The sequence below is a fragment of the Lissotriton helveticus genome, chromosome 7 (assembly GCF_964261635.1).
Source record: "Lissotriton helveticus chromosome 7, aLisHel1.1, whole genome shotgun sequence".
Lineage (NCBI taxonomy): Eukaryota > Metazoa > Chordata > Amphibia > Caudata > Salamandridae > Lissotriton > Lissotriton helveticus.
Window position 1 is genome coordinate 1,154,134,760 of NC_136068.1, and position 14,103 is coordinate 1,154,148,862.

General features: G+C 41.3%; 1 protein-coding gene across 1 annotated transcript in view; it reads left to right on the forward strand.

The window, feature by feature from the left end:
• The window catches only part of LOC144770057 (ATP-binding cassette sub-family A member 10-like), a 1,719,125-nt gene that overhangs the window by 912,651 nt on the left and 792,371 nt on the right, over positions 1–14,103 (forward strand). Inside the window, exon 21 of the mRNA XM_078654288.1 lies at positions 195–322. Within this exon, the coding sequence (XP_078510414.1) occupies positions 195–322 (128 nt within the window). The remainder of the gene's footprint in view (positions 1–194; positions 323–14,103) is intronic.

The following is a 14,103-nucleotide window of genomic DNA, read 5'->3' on the forward strand; positions in this document are numbered from 1 at the left end:
GATCAAGGGGATACTCTAGCCAGTGTACTCAGATCGACTTCAGATGTCATGAACAATGAAATGGTGATTGCCTTATGAATACATTGATACGCGCTCCCTCTAGGGAAGAAGAGAGCATGAAGGCTGTTTAGAAAGGGGAATATCCCAGTGAAAACTGTTCATATAATAAACAGGACTGTCTTTTTCCACACCAGGGTCAGAAATTGATGACTTTGTCAACTCCATCAAAAGTCAGAATATAATGGTGGATGTTACTAACGGAAACAACTCTGATCAAGATGTACCATATAATCTTGTGCTGATGGTGTCTCGTGAAGAAAAGGTGAATTTTCAATTATTCTGTGATAATAAATATATTGTTGGGACCTCAGTGATGAACAGATGCTGAATGTTAAAGCTAGAAATAATGGATTTGATCAAAATGTGAATGTCTATTCACCATTCGAATGGTACCTTCCATTATCAGTTATTCCTGCCCCACAGCATGCCTGAAAGTGAATGTTGAAGAGTGCACAACGACAGAAGCTATAATCCAAACTTACCCAACCTGCACTGTTTTCAGCCCCCATTGCATCTAAAGCTAATGTCAGCTTGACATAGGAAATTAAAGAATACTGCCATACTAATTGAAGAGGCCCAACAGCAGTTGTCATCTGCAATTAAGGACCTTGTTTTACACAAAGCCTACTAATTTTGATGCAGCATACTGAAGTGATAAAAGTCCTTACTGAACTCCTCCTCCCTTCTCTTCTCTTGAGGGAAGCTATTAATTTGCGGGTGGAATCTGTGCATATTGAAAGTAACAAGAAAATATACATATAACATACGATGTTGACGTTTAGTGCTAGGCCCCCATTTTGTAAGCATCAACACTTTTCATTGGACTATGGTCTATTGGCAAAGCTGACAACTTTAGAACATACCCTTTAATCCAGCCCAGGTATTAAACTTTAAAGTCTGTGATTATGAGCAAACCACCTAGGGTCTAGTTACAAGTTGTGAGGAGATTCTGGAGGGCTGAAATTTCGAAAAACTGACTGGAATTTCCACACAGAATTGCTGCGTTATACTACTCAGAGTAAGGAACCATTGTGCGGACCCAGATAACAAGGCAGAATTATGCACAGAATTGCTGAATCCAGGGAACTAAACAGAAATGTTACATTGGCTGAGGGTTGGAATGCAGCACTTTACCAAGGTGAGTTTCCTGGACAGATTTTCTGAAGCTAATTGGGTCCTCAGTGACTCTGTGCTTAACATTTAAATTACAAAGCAAACACAAGGAGATGATGGACGGAGCTCTGAAACTTTTCAGACACTCCCCCCAGTCACAGATCTTGGTTTGAATTCCACATCGTTCTTTAGCTCACTTTGCCACCCCAGTTCAGACCCAGCCATAAGCAGATTAGTCTTGATCCCGTTCCTCTTGGGAACATTCCATCTTGAACTGCCAAGCCAGGTCTTCCCTCGACCGGGAAAAAAGCATCCTAGGTCCGGTTTTGAGGCAACACCCCTCATTAGTCAGGCTAGCTTGAATCCAGTGGCAATGGACTCATGTATGGTCATACCCTGCCAACTTAGGGTGAACAAAGCAAACACAAGGAGATGATGGACGGAGCGCTAAAAGTTTTCAGACACTCACCCCTAGTCACAGATCTGGGTTGAATCCAAGATCATTCTCTAGCTCACTTTGCCACCGTAGTTCAGACTGAGCCATATGCAAATCAGTGTTGAGCCTGTTCCTTTTGGGAACAGTCTAGCCAGAACTTGCATAACAGGTCTTCTCTGGACCATAAACAAGCATCCTGGGACTTGTTTGATATATGAACATTTTCTTTCCGTTTTGGAATGTGGGTCCTCTCATACAAAAGAGAGTTTTTTTGTTTTGAGAGATATATATGTATGGATGTATATATATGAGGCAAAAATCGTCTTCAGGTACTGTAAACAACAGACAAAGCGAACCCAGTTGATGGTGCAATTTTATTTATTTAGTGCCAAAAACTACCACCGCCTACGTATATATATTCACTGAAAAAAACATTAGTTTAATTGTCCTTATAGTTAAGTGAACATTTCACTCTACAAAACCAGAGAAATTTGGCTGTTATAGTTAGTTCAGCTAACTATAACTCGCGCCCCCGCAATACACTGCTGATGACGTCACATATTACATCATTCATGATATGGTCAGTGACATCACTGATGACATCACTGATGGCATTTCAAATGACCACTGTTGACATCACTGATGACATCATCCAGTGACTGTGTGTTTCTTTAAAGTTTAAATATGTTTTATACTTATGCCAAGGTGTATTGAAGAATGAGTGGGTGTATAAGTGTCTGGTACGAGGATTTAGTAGGTGTGCGACTGACTGACTGTATAAGTGAGTGATTAAATGTGTCTGGCTGAATGCATGGGTTAGTGACTTAAGCTGTGTGAATGTCTGTATCAGTCTGTCTGTTATTGTGTAAGCTGCTGCATGGGTTGGTCAGTAGCTTCATGAGTTTCTATATGGGTTATTGATTGGTTGCCTGAGTATTTGTATGGGAGACTGAGTGTGTGTGTGGTTGGGTGGGAGGTGTGTGACTCTGTGCATAGATGTGTTAGTGGTTGATTCACTGGGTGTCTGGGTTCAAGAGTGCCTGTGGATGAGTGGGTGAGTGTGTGTATGGGTGTGTTGATAAGTGAATGGATGTCTCAGTGGTACATTTCCAGGTAACTACATATGTAACAAGCTATGACATAGCCAATAGGTCTCGCCTTTGGGACCTTATAAGTATTTAGGTTTGCAGCACAATATCCTTGGTGCAACAACATCAACTGTTGCATGGCTTATAAGGTCCCAAAGGCGAGAGCTATTAGCTATGCCAATGCTTGTTTCTTTTGTCTAGAAAATGCTCCACAGCTTGCAATACCCGGCCTCCATCCCTCTCGGCTAGGTCCCCGGAATTATACAACAAGGAATAAGCCATTTATGTGGCTTGATTATCCAAATGATAGGGCCAGTTGCCGAACATTTAGCATTTTAATCAAATGCCATTGGTGTGTCATGTTCATCCGTGGCATTGTTTCCCAATTTTTACATACTTAGTGACATAAAAGAAATTCCAATGCTTTAAAAAGGAACATTGTTTTTTTTTATTGTTTTTCAAGCTGTTTTATTTTTCTTGAAAAGAGGCAGACATCAACATCCTCAAAGTAAAAAATAAAATCTGGGTGATAAAAATTAAACAGATATTCAACTAATAAAAAATAGAATGTGATTCAGAGTCAATGAATAATCTATATTGCCTTGAGAGGTAGAAACACCATTTTGATGTTAGCATTTATAAGTCCATTCTGTCTCTCTGGGAAAACCTGAGCACGCGCCAGGGAACCCCTGCTGGAATGTTTGACTAAGGCCTATTCTACTACAGAGAAAGTATCCTTTCACTAAAAGTTAGAAACTTATTTAACATTTTACCTGAAGGTGTTTTTCTGTAGATAAAGGTTTGAATGTCGGAGGTAAAAAGTAAAAAGGGGGAAGATACGGTGCGTGTTTAGAACCTGCAACGGCATGTCGGATTACCATGCTGCATGTGAAGTGCTGGTTAACCTGGGTGAACAAGAAACACAAATTGGTGAAATGGTCAGATCTTGCTGCAGATTTTGAATTATGTGGCATTTGCAGCAATGGTACACACACTGAGTTAGCTGCAGAATCTCACAATGTCAGGGTAACCCTTAAAAATCCAACTGTGCAGAATTCTACAGGCTGTGGCCCTAAAGTTTAATATGCCCAAGTAATGTACAGACCTTCTTTTATAACGGGGGAATGGTGACCTGGCTTTTTCACTCGTGTTAAAATATGCATGGCAATCTGTTGGGGTGTGATAATTAAATTGTTATAAATATTGCTAGAAGTCCAAAAACACCAGATTAAATAAAATGCAAGGTCTTGACCTTCGAACAATCTGAACAACTTTTCTAACATTGGTAAGCGTCACTTGTGACATTAAAATAAAATTGCCCAGTGGATCAATCAATCAATCAATCATATAATTTGTAAAGCGCACTACATACCCGCAAGGGTTTCAAGGCGCTGAGGGTAGGGAGGAAGGGGGTGCTGTAGCTACTAGTCGAACAACCAGGTCTTGAGTTGTCTCCTGAAGGTTAGAAGGCCTTTGGTTTGTCGTAGGATGAGGCGAAGATGTTCCAGGTCTTGGCGGCACAGTGGGAGAAGGATTCGCATTCGGCTGTGGTTTTGTTGATGCGTGGGATGGTAGCCAGGGAGAGGTCTGAGGAGCGGAGATTTCTGTCCGTACGTAGAAGGAGAGTTGACTGTTGAGATAGGCTGGGCCGGTCTTGTGGAGTGCCTTGTGTGCGTGGATCAGGAGCTTGAAGGAGATTCTTTTTTTGACAGGGAGCCAGTGCAGGTTCCTCAGGTGGGGGGGTGGTGTGGTCGCGGCACGGGACGTCGAGGATCAGGCGTGCAGAGGCATTCTGGATTCTTTTCAGTCTGTTGATGAGCTTGGTCGGGGCACCGGCATAGAGGGCGTTTCCGTAGTCAAGTCTGCTGCTGATTATGGCCTGGGTGACTGGTTTCCTTGTGTCTGTCGGGATCCATCTATAGATTTTGAGGAGCATCCAGAGGGTGTTGAAGCAGGAGGAGGAGACAGCATTGACTTGTTTGGTCATGGTGAGTTTCGAGTCGAGGATGACTTCCAGGTTGCGTGCGTGGTTGGTGGGTGTGTGGGGGGTCCCCAGTGATGCGGGCCACCAGGAATTGTCCCATGCTGAGGGGTTGGGCCCGAGGATGAGGATCTCTGTCTTGTCTGTGTTCAGTTTAAGGTGGCTATCCTCCATCCAGTCGGCGACGGCCTTCATTCCCTGGTGTAGGTTGAATTTGGCAGTGAGGGGGTCCTTGGTGAAGGAGAGGATCAGTTGCGGTCGTGATGTTGGGCGATGCGTGCGAGAGGCGCCATGTAGATGTTGAATAGCTTCGGGCTTAGGGAGGATCCTTGTGAGATGCCGCAGATGATCTCAGAGGCTTCGGATTGGAACGGGGGAGGCGGACTCTCTGGGTTCTGCCGGAGGGGAAGGAGGAGGTCCAGTCCAGGGCCTTGTCTCGGATCCCTGCGTCATGGAGTCGTGTGCGTAGTGTGCGATGGCAGACGGTATCGAAGGCAGAGGAGAGGTCCAGGAGGATGAGGGCCGCCGTCCATGTACATGGGTAGTGACTGGATCATTAGAGTGCTGCAAGGACAGTGCATGGTGATTTTATAACTGCTTGCGTTTTGGTGGAGGGATTGGATAAGTACATGATGCAGGATGGGTGATTGGAAGAGTGCATGGGCAGTGAGAGAGGGATTGCTGGAGTGCATGGGTACTACCTAGGTAATTAGAGGAGTGAATCAGTAGTGTGTCGGTGATTAGAGGTCTACATGGGTAGTGCATAGGGGATTGTAGCAGTGCATGTGTTCGTGTCTGGATCATTGCATGAGTACATGGGTACTGACTGGGTGAAGAGAGTACTGCAAGGAGAGTGCAAGGTGAATTTATAAGTGCATGGGTTTTGGTGGAGTGATTGGATAAGTACATGGTGCTGGCTTGGTGATTGGAAGACTGCATGGGCAGTGCACAGGTGATTGTACCACTGCATGTGTTAGTGCCTGATACATGGGTAGTGACTGGATGATTAGAGTGCTGCAAGGAGAGTGCAGGGTGATTTTATAACTGCTTGGGTTTTGGCGTAGTGATAGGATAAGTACATGGTGCTGGCTGGGTGATTGCGTTCCATGTTTAAATATCGAAAACAAAAATATAGCCAACAAAAATATCGATTACAAAATATTGACTCCCTATACTTAAACAGGTAAGTACCATAAAATCGACTCAAAAATATTGATGTAAAAATATAGATGTAAAAAATATTGACTTTAAAAAACTGACATAACTTAAATTAAAATAATTAAATAATATTGTTATTATTAACAAATTAAATTAAATGTAATATATATTTTAACATTCAATGCAAGGCATAGTGAAAACTATATGTGAAAAGAGCGCTATCACCAAGCATCTCGGATAGTGGTTAAAACATGACACCAGACTTTTGGAAAACATTGTGTCACTTGGAATACTCTGCAAAAAAGGTTATTTCCAAGTTCAACAAAGATTGGAGTGATATTGTTTGTATTTGCAGTGATTCAGCTACGTATATAAAAAGTTGTGTGAAGGCCTGTCAAAATTGATACCTGAGCTGAAATGCTTCCCTTGCCACAAAGTCAAAAAAAGTCAAAAGTCAAAGTCAAGTCAAAAAGTTTTTATTTGTATAGGTACTCAACAGAGGACCACAAATTTGCAATTAACAACAAAAGAGAAAAAAAGAAAACAATTTTTGAGAACTAATTACACATTTTAATCAATACAATGTTAAAAAAGATTTAAGAAATTTATAAAAGTTATAGCAAACAAATTCATTTTGAGGCTGTTTACATAAATCTATTAGTTCGTTCACTCGGGTAATTCTACAAGATCGATAAATCGGAGCGAGGAATCTTGTCCGTGCAGTAGTTACCCTCAAGTTAGGACACACGTACAACAGGTGCTCTAAGGTTTGGTCTCCCCCCTCACACAGGGGACAAATCGAGGATCCCCCTGGCTGCCATTTTACTGTGTAAGTTAGTATGGGTAAGGTGCCCAGTCTTAACAAGGTAATTGTCCTCCTTGGACCATGTGTCAATGAAAACCCAATATATGGTTGTTTTTGTTTATATTCCAGAGAGTCTACGAAAGATTTGTATGTTGTCAATTTTTTACAATGTTGGTAGTCTAGTTCATAGCTTAGCTTCGGAGTGAAACATTTTAGGAAAAGTTTCATTTGGGCGTTTGTCCAGCCTTTTAGCATTTCCGGGGTAATCTCTGCCATTTGAAAAATATTTGTCATATTTTTTAAAAACGTTTGATTTTTAAATGCACCCTCAAAAATTTCTTGACTCAGCAGATATCTTAATGTGCCCTCTTTTGCATGTAGAAGATTGTAGCTCCACCTAATTACATTTGCTACCGCCGTGGCATAGGAGCTCGTGATCGAAAATTCTATACGTAATGCTTGGACTGGTGTAGAGTCAGAGACTTTCATTATCCTTTTTAAAATTTTCCCCTCCTTACGATCCATATAGGACCATTGTGTCATTGGAATGTATTCTGTTGCATATGACAAAACGGGAGGAATTTTTGCCTTATATATCTTTATTAAAGAGGAGAAATGCCGATTCCCAGTTGTCTGATATAGCCTTAAGAGGGCCTCAGCATGCACCTCTGACTTCCTCATTAGGTTTTCTATATGTCTTCGATTCGTGATATTTTTTGAGAGAATCCTGCCTAAGTATGGATATTCGCTTACTGTTTCTATCTTCTCTCCACCTATACTCCATCTATATTTAACAATAGATTTCTTCCTTGAAAAAACCACAATTTTTGTTTTGTTTAAATTGGGGACTAAAAAATTAGTTTTTGAATAATCGTGAAGAATGTCCAAGGATTGTTGCAGACCATAGGGAGTAAGATCAAACATCACGATGTCATCGGCGTAGAGTAGCACTTGTATATTTTGTTTAGCAATTTTAGGGGACAGATTTGAGCCTTGAAGCAATTGCTCAGGTAAGTCGCTGAGATATAAGGAAAATATTAGTGGGGCCAAGAGACACCCTTGCTTTAGGCCGTTGGATGTTTTTATCCTTTCTGTTAATCCCTGTTCGCCTCCCATTTGGACCTGGCACCAGGTATCGGTGTGAAGGTTCACTATAGTTCGGAGTAGTAAATCTGGAATGCCAAGTTCCTTGAGTTTATACCATAGAGTAGGGCGATCTACTCGATCAAACGCCGTCGAATAATCTACGAACACTGCATATACCGCCTGAGATTTACCAGTTACGTATTTATCTATTATTGTTTGTATTATAGCAATGTTATCCGTTACTGAATGTTTTGGCCTAAAGCCAGCTTGAAACATAGGAATTTTGTTCAATGAAAAAGCCCATTCTTTTAATCTTTGTAAAACCTCTGCTGCGAATATTTTTCCAGCAGCATCCATTAAGGCGATTTGCCGATAGTTTCCTGCGGTTGTCCTGCTTCCCTTTTTATGTATTGGGATGATGGTGCTTCCCTGCCAAGATATAGGCATTTGACCAGTTTTAAAAATGTGGTTGAATAGATTTGTTAACAACTTACTCCATTCCATTGGATTTGCCTGGTAGATCTTTATTGGGATCTGGTCTGGACCAGAAGCTCCTGTTTTCCTTGCTTTTCTTATGTTCCATTCCACTGAGATAGCTGTAACTCTGTATATATGTGGGTCAGCGTCTCCACTGCCTTGTTCTGTGCTTTTCCCCTCAAAGTTAATCGGGTTTGCTTTATATAAGTCTGTTAGATAAGTATCCCAGTCCTTTGGAGTAACAGGTATCGCTTGTAGCTTTTTTTTTGTGCCAGTTAATTTGGCTACAAGAGACCAGTATTTTCGGGAATTCATATCTTTTGCCGCTTCTTGAATGTCCACCCAGTTACGATCATGATTTTCTTTTTTTCTTTTTTGCTTTTTTCTTCTGAGTTTGTTTTTTAGTTTATTTATTTCTTTCTTGATTGACATAGAGTGGTTCAGATATTGTGCACGTACCAATCTGTTCAATTTTTTCTTGATTATAGATGATTGGGTATTTTGTGTATTATTTTTGTTGCGGCTATTGTTCCCATAATTCACACCTTTAGGGGCACATTGCAGTTTGTCCAATAGTAGATTTTTTAGCTTATTGATGATGTGCTCGAAATTTTCTATTGGATCATCCAAGATAATTTCTGATAGGAGATCTTTCTGTTCAATCAGCATCGATATTCTGTCCAATACTTTCGAGCTCCAGAAAATTCTTCTTTGGGCATTATTGACCACAACAGAGCTTCTATGAAATATTAGCTGCCTGCTGGTAGCTGTTTGAGTCCTCCATTCAGTTTTTAAAATTAACAGAGCATGGTCGCTCTCTTGGCTTAACTGTATTTTTAGGTGGGTAACAGTCTCCTTTAAATTCATATTACAGATAATATAGTCAATAATGGATGAGCTTCCATTACCCTGTCTGGTATTCGATGCCGGAATGTCTCCTTCTATGTTTCCATTCAGAATTACGCCTCTAATGGGGAGGAGTGTCGATAATAATAATTTCCCTCTTTTATCACATTTTGCACCCTTAGGGAATTGCGGGGCTAAGGACTCAGCAAATTCGTCATCATAAAGTTGCATCCATTTTCCAATTTCTGCATTTGAAATTTTACCGTTTAAATCACCTGCTATTATATATGAAATGCATAATTGTTCTTCAATAATTTGAGTGATGGATTCCATTATTACTAGAAAGATATTATCGTAGTTCTTGCCCGGAGGGGCATAGATGTTGAATAGCAGAAATGATTGTTTTGTTGCTACATCATGTGTTTTTAGAAGGATTTTTAAGCATTGCAGGTTTTGTGATTTGGTCTGGATGATTTCCTGGGCCCACATATAATCCTCCTTTAATAGTATGGCCAGACCACCCTTTGCATGGCCACGAGTGGATGCTATGGCGGGGATATCATATACGTAATAGTTGTTTTGCGAAAATGATTGTGTTGCCCAGGTTTCCTGTAGCATTAAGAGGTCCGGGTGGTTGCTTATAGCTTCCGTTAGTTTGATCTTAGTTATCCCCGCTATGTTCCATGATATAATTTTGAGACCATTGCTAAACAGGTTGTCCCGAACGTGATGCAAATTTATTACTGTTCAAGTTCTCAGATACCCATGACCAAGATCTGATGCTTTCTCTATATTCCTTTCCCTTTAAGTCTTGTTGCCATACTAACCTTTCACCATTTTCCAGTTTTACCTTCAAAGTGTCTTTCCCAGAACACTTAATTCCTGAATGCGTTGCTTGGGACACATCAGTTTCTCCCAAAGGATTTTTGTATTGCGAATTAGAAATTCTCCATATTTGTTCGTCATATCTAGGGGGAAATCTGTTGTCTTTGAGATCCCTTCTTAAATAGACGTCGTATCCATGTTTGTGTAGTGTTTCCTTTTCACTGATTATAATTCCAGGTATAACGTTTGACCAGAATGTTACTGTAGCTATTTTATTATTATCTTTTTGTGGAAAGATTACTAGGTCGATCTCATTGCTATTCATGGATTTCAAGGGTTTGATATGGTGAAGGAGATTGATAATTCTTCTTCTGTTTAATGGTGCTAAGTCCGTTGGAAAAAGTTCTTCAAGTTGAAGTGTTCTGGAGTATGATGTTCCTGCTCCATGTTGGTTTTCTCCTTTATTTGTACTTTCGATCGTGCTTTGGAGTTGTAATTCTCCAGGGACATTATGCGAGACAAAATCCTTTGCAGCCGGATCTAATGGTTTCAATTTCTCTTCTTTTTTTTTTGAACTAGTTTCCATATTACCCGTAGCCCCGGGCTTAGATGGTTCAATTTCTAGTACTTCTTGATTATTTTTGGCAGTTATAAACTTTTGGAATTTCAGCTTGCGATTATTTTTCCTATGTATACGTCTTATTGGTTTCTTCCTCTTTCTTTTTCCTTCTACTCGGTCAATATTTATAGATTTATTTGTTTTTTCTCCTTTTTTGCTTTCAGATGTTTTGTTGGAAGTAACTTTTTGGGTATTTTCATCCAAATCTTCATCCTTTGGTATATCCGATTTCTTTACCTTTGTGAAAATTGGATAATGTTTGTCTTTAACAGGTTTTTCTTTGAAGAGTCTTTTCAGGGAGAATATCGGTGTTTCGTATTGTCGTATTAGCTTCTCCTTTTTTTGTTTTGGGATTACTGATGTTTGTGTACCACGATCATTTTTTTCTAGATCTTTTGCGCAGTTTTTGTGACTTGTGTAATTCCTTTGATCATTATCATTGAACTTCATTGGGTTTTTCCCCAGTTCAGGGGGTTCTTTCCTTTTCTTTTTTTCCTCAACTAGATGCTTAAGGATTCCGATTTGAACATCCAGTGTTTGGTCTGAGTTTTCTAGTATATTCCCTAGAAAGGAAAGGACCGACTCAAGTATGTCATGTAGGGAAAACAAGGCTTTTGACATAGGTGTAACTATGTTAGCTGAGTAGTTGGTTTTTATGAGAAAAGGGTCTACCGATGATTCAAGTGTTTGAGGTTGCGTTAGATTTTTTTGCAAAGGGGGACTATTTGTTATTTTTGACTCCTGTTGGTGTTGTGTTATCTTAGAGTTATTTGCACAAAGTTCTTCCAGATGACAGGTATTTCCTGGGCCTTTTTTTGGTGTTGAAGATGTTAGCTGATTTTCCTCATGACCCTGGATTTGTAAATTTTTAGAATTATTGAAGGACTTTTGCAATTTGTCAGAAACAATGTCACTTAAGTTTAAACTTGGATCTGGCCCAAGTTTAGTTAGCACACATTCTTCTGACCCTGTAAGCAGTGGTGAGTTGGGTATTTCTTCTTCCAAAAGTAATTTTTTGTCAATTTCATCTTTAGATGTTAAAGTAGAGAAATATTCAGTAATGGCCGGGGTCCGTATAATGCGACCTTGTTTTATTGATTTATCTGTTGATTTGCGAACAGCGTCCTCCGTATCCATACGTTTCATAAAGATAGTCCTAGATCATAATTTTTTTATACCCATTTCTTTTTTTGTTCCCACGATTTATGTTGGTATTTGATTACTTCGAGTCCCTCGTTGTTTTAGAAAGAGTATTAGCACTAGTAGGGGAACAAGTCAGATGAGGATTTGGCTTACCAGGAGCAGATGGTTAGTAAGGTGGCCCGTCCTGTCCTAGTTCGTCCTCGGACGGCCCGCCCTTTGCCCGGGCTTATCCCCGTGCTTGGTCCCGCGCGCGTCCCGCGTCGCGGCGAGCGAGATGGTATTTATACGTTTCGTTGGGGGCGTGTCCGTGGGCGGTTCGCCTGGGGGAAGAGGAACCAGCTGATCCCAGCTAGGAATCCTGGTCCTCGCAGTCCCCCAGGCTAGGTGCGCTCTCAGTGCACACCCTGGCCTCAACCCCTCTGACTCTAGCTGGGAGCGACAGGCAGAGCGTGCCGAGTGCAGCTCACGCTCACACCAGCGAGTCAAGGGGAGGCAGCACCACGAAGCGATGTTGGTTGAGCGTCAGCTCCGTTCAAGCAGCACAGGTCAAAATCAATGAGGAAGAGTTCCTTCGACAGCAAAGCAGAGTACCGCACCAGTTCCAAGCTCCGGTGAGTGGCCTTCCCTTGCCACTTGTTAGATGGTATGGCAAAAGTATCTATACAATCTTCAGAGTTAATGAGTAATGCTATGGACTTTGTAATCCATTCTGGTGCGGTGTTTTGTTATACACAGGAACTCAAATGCAAATATTTATCATTTCGTGCTTTGTGTGACATCAAAGAAAGAGTCATGCCAACTGTGCCCATAGCTGATGGTTCTCAGTCCAAGAGGCTACTAATGCTATATTATCCATGTGGCAACTGTTTACAGAATTTTTGCTGAGTGATGATGGCAAAGGCAAGAAATGTGAGGATCTTTGGTCACATATTGATTGTGATGTGAAAAAAATACACTCTACTGGGTAATCACCCCTGATCTGCTGCCAAGGGGGAAGAAAGCACACACGATGCCCGGGATACATTTTTTAAAAAGAAATATGGGAGTGGGGTCTGCCCACAATGGGCATTGGCATGGCCATGCACCCACTCCAACTAAATGGAGCATCAGTCTTTCTGCCATCCCTGGGGATCAGATGGGGGTAATTACAATTGATCTGCCCATGTGGGGGCAGAAAGTTCACTAGATGCCAGGGAAATATTTAAATAAATAAAAATATATAGAGGTGGGGGCTGCCCTTGGCCTTGTTTTTATCCTTTCTGGTCGAAGGCCCTAGGCCCAGCCACACAAGTGGTGCAGCATTTTAATGGTGCATGTGGGGCAACACTGTATGGTAGCAATTTTGTGGATTCCTGCAGATTCTGTCTGTTTCTAATACAAAATTGTAAGTAAAATGTAGAATTTCAGTCAACGTTTGAGATTTGCAGTGCATTGAGGGTAAGAAAACCTCATTGGAGTCACTCAGGGCACACCACCCTGGAATACCCTGACTGTCTAGTTTTTTAAATTGTCTGTGGTTCGTAGGTATGCCTCGTCGTGCCACAGTACAGTCTCAAATCTGCAGCTACTCCTATTGCTTATATATCAACCTACTATTTTGTCACTTTTGAGTGGAAAAATGTGATGTGCCCTGGTTGTGCTTTGGGCTATTGCCTGTTGTGGCAGTAGGCCTACACACAAAACTGAGGTGCGCTAGGGAGCTGCGTTGCAGACAGGTATTCAGAAGCCACGCCCCCTTTTTACACCACTCTGCAATGCAGCTCTGTGGTGCATACTGGAGGTAGCTGGTGGGCTAGTTGGCCCCCAGGCACCCTCAGGACTCAGGACTCAAGGGGACCTATTTCCTCTATTTACAACGCACCAAGAGGTGTGTTTGCACAGTGGTGCAGGGAGGGGGCGTGGCCTGATGTGACAAGTGTTCAAACGCGCCCTGTGGTGCGCTTTAAGTTGGGGAATTAACTCCCCTTGAATCCTGATGATCCCTGGGGGCCAACTAGCCCACCAGTTAAGTTCAGTAAGAGCCACAGACTAGCTGAACTAACTATAATGGGGGAATTTTTATGGTTTTGTATGAGTGAAATGTCCAACTAACTATAACGTCCCAGAAACCTATGTTTTTTTTCAGTGAATTTCTAAGGTTTTTTGAAATGCTAATTTCGAACTATAATGTGCCTGAAACCTATGTTTTTTTCAGTGAATATACATACATATATATATATATATGCCAGCCAAAACGTTATGCTGGCAGGTCGCGAAAAAACTGAATAAAAACTATTTTCACCTGCAAACTTTTGGGTCGGCTCTCGTTCCTTTCTCCAGCGGTGTCCTTGTGCATGGAGGATTGCTGGAGGTTTCTGGTCCGAATTCGTTTGGCATATATATATATATTACCTACTGGCGGTCGCCAGTAGGTATATATAGTTAGGATTTTTTCTCTATGGGTTTTTTGAAAATTCTATGTCTAAT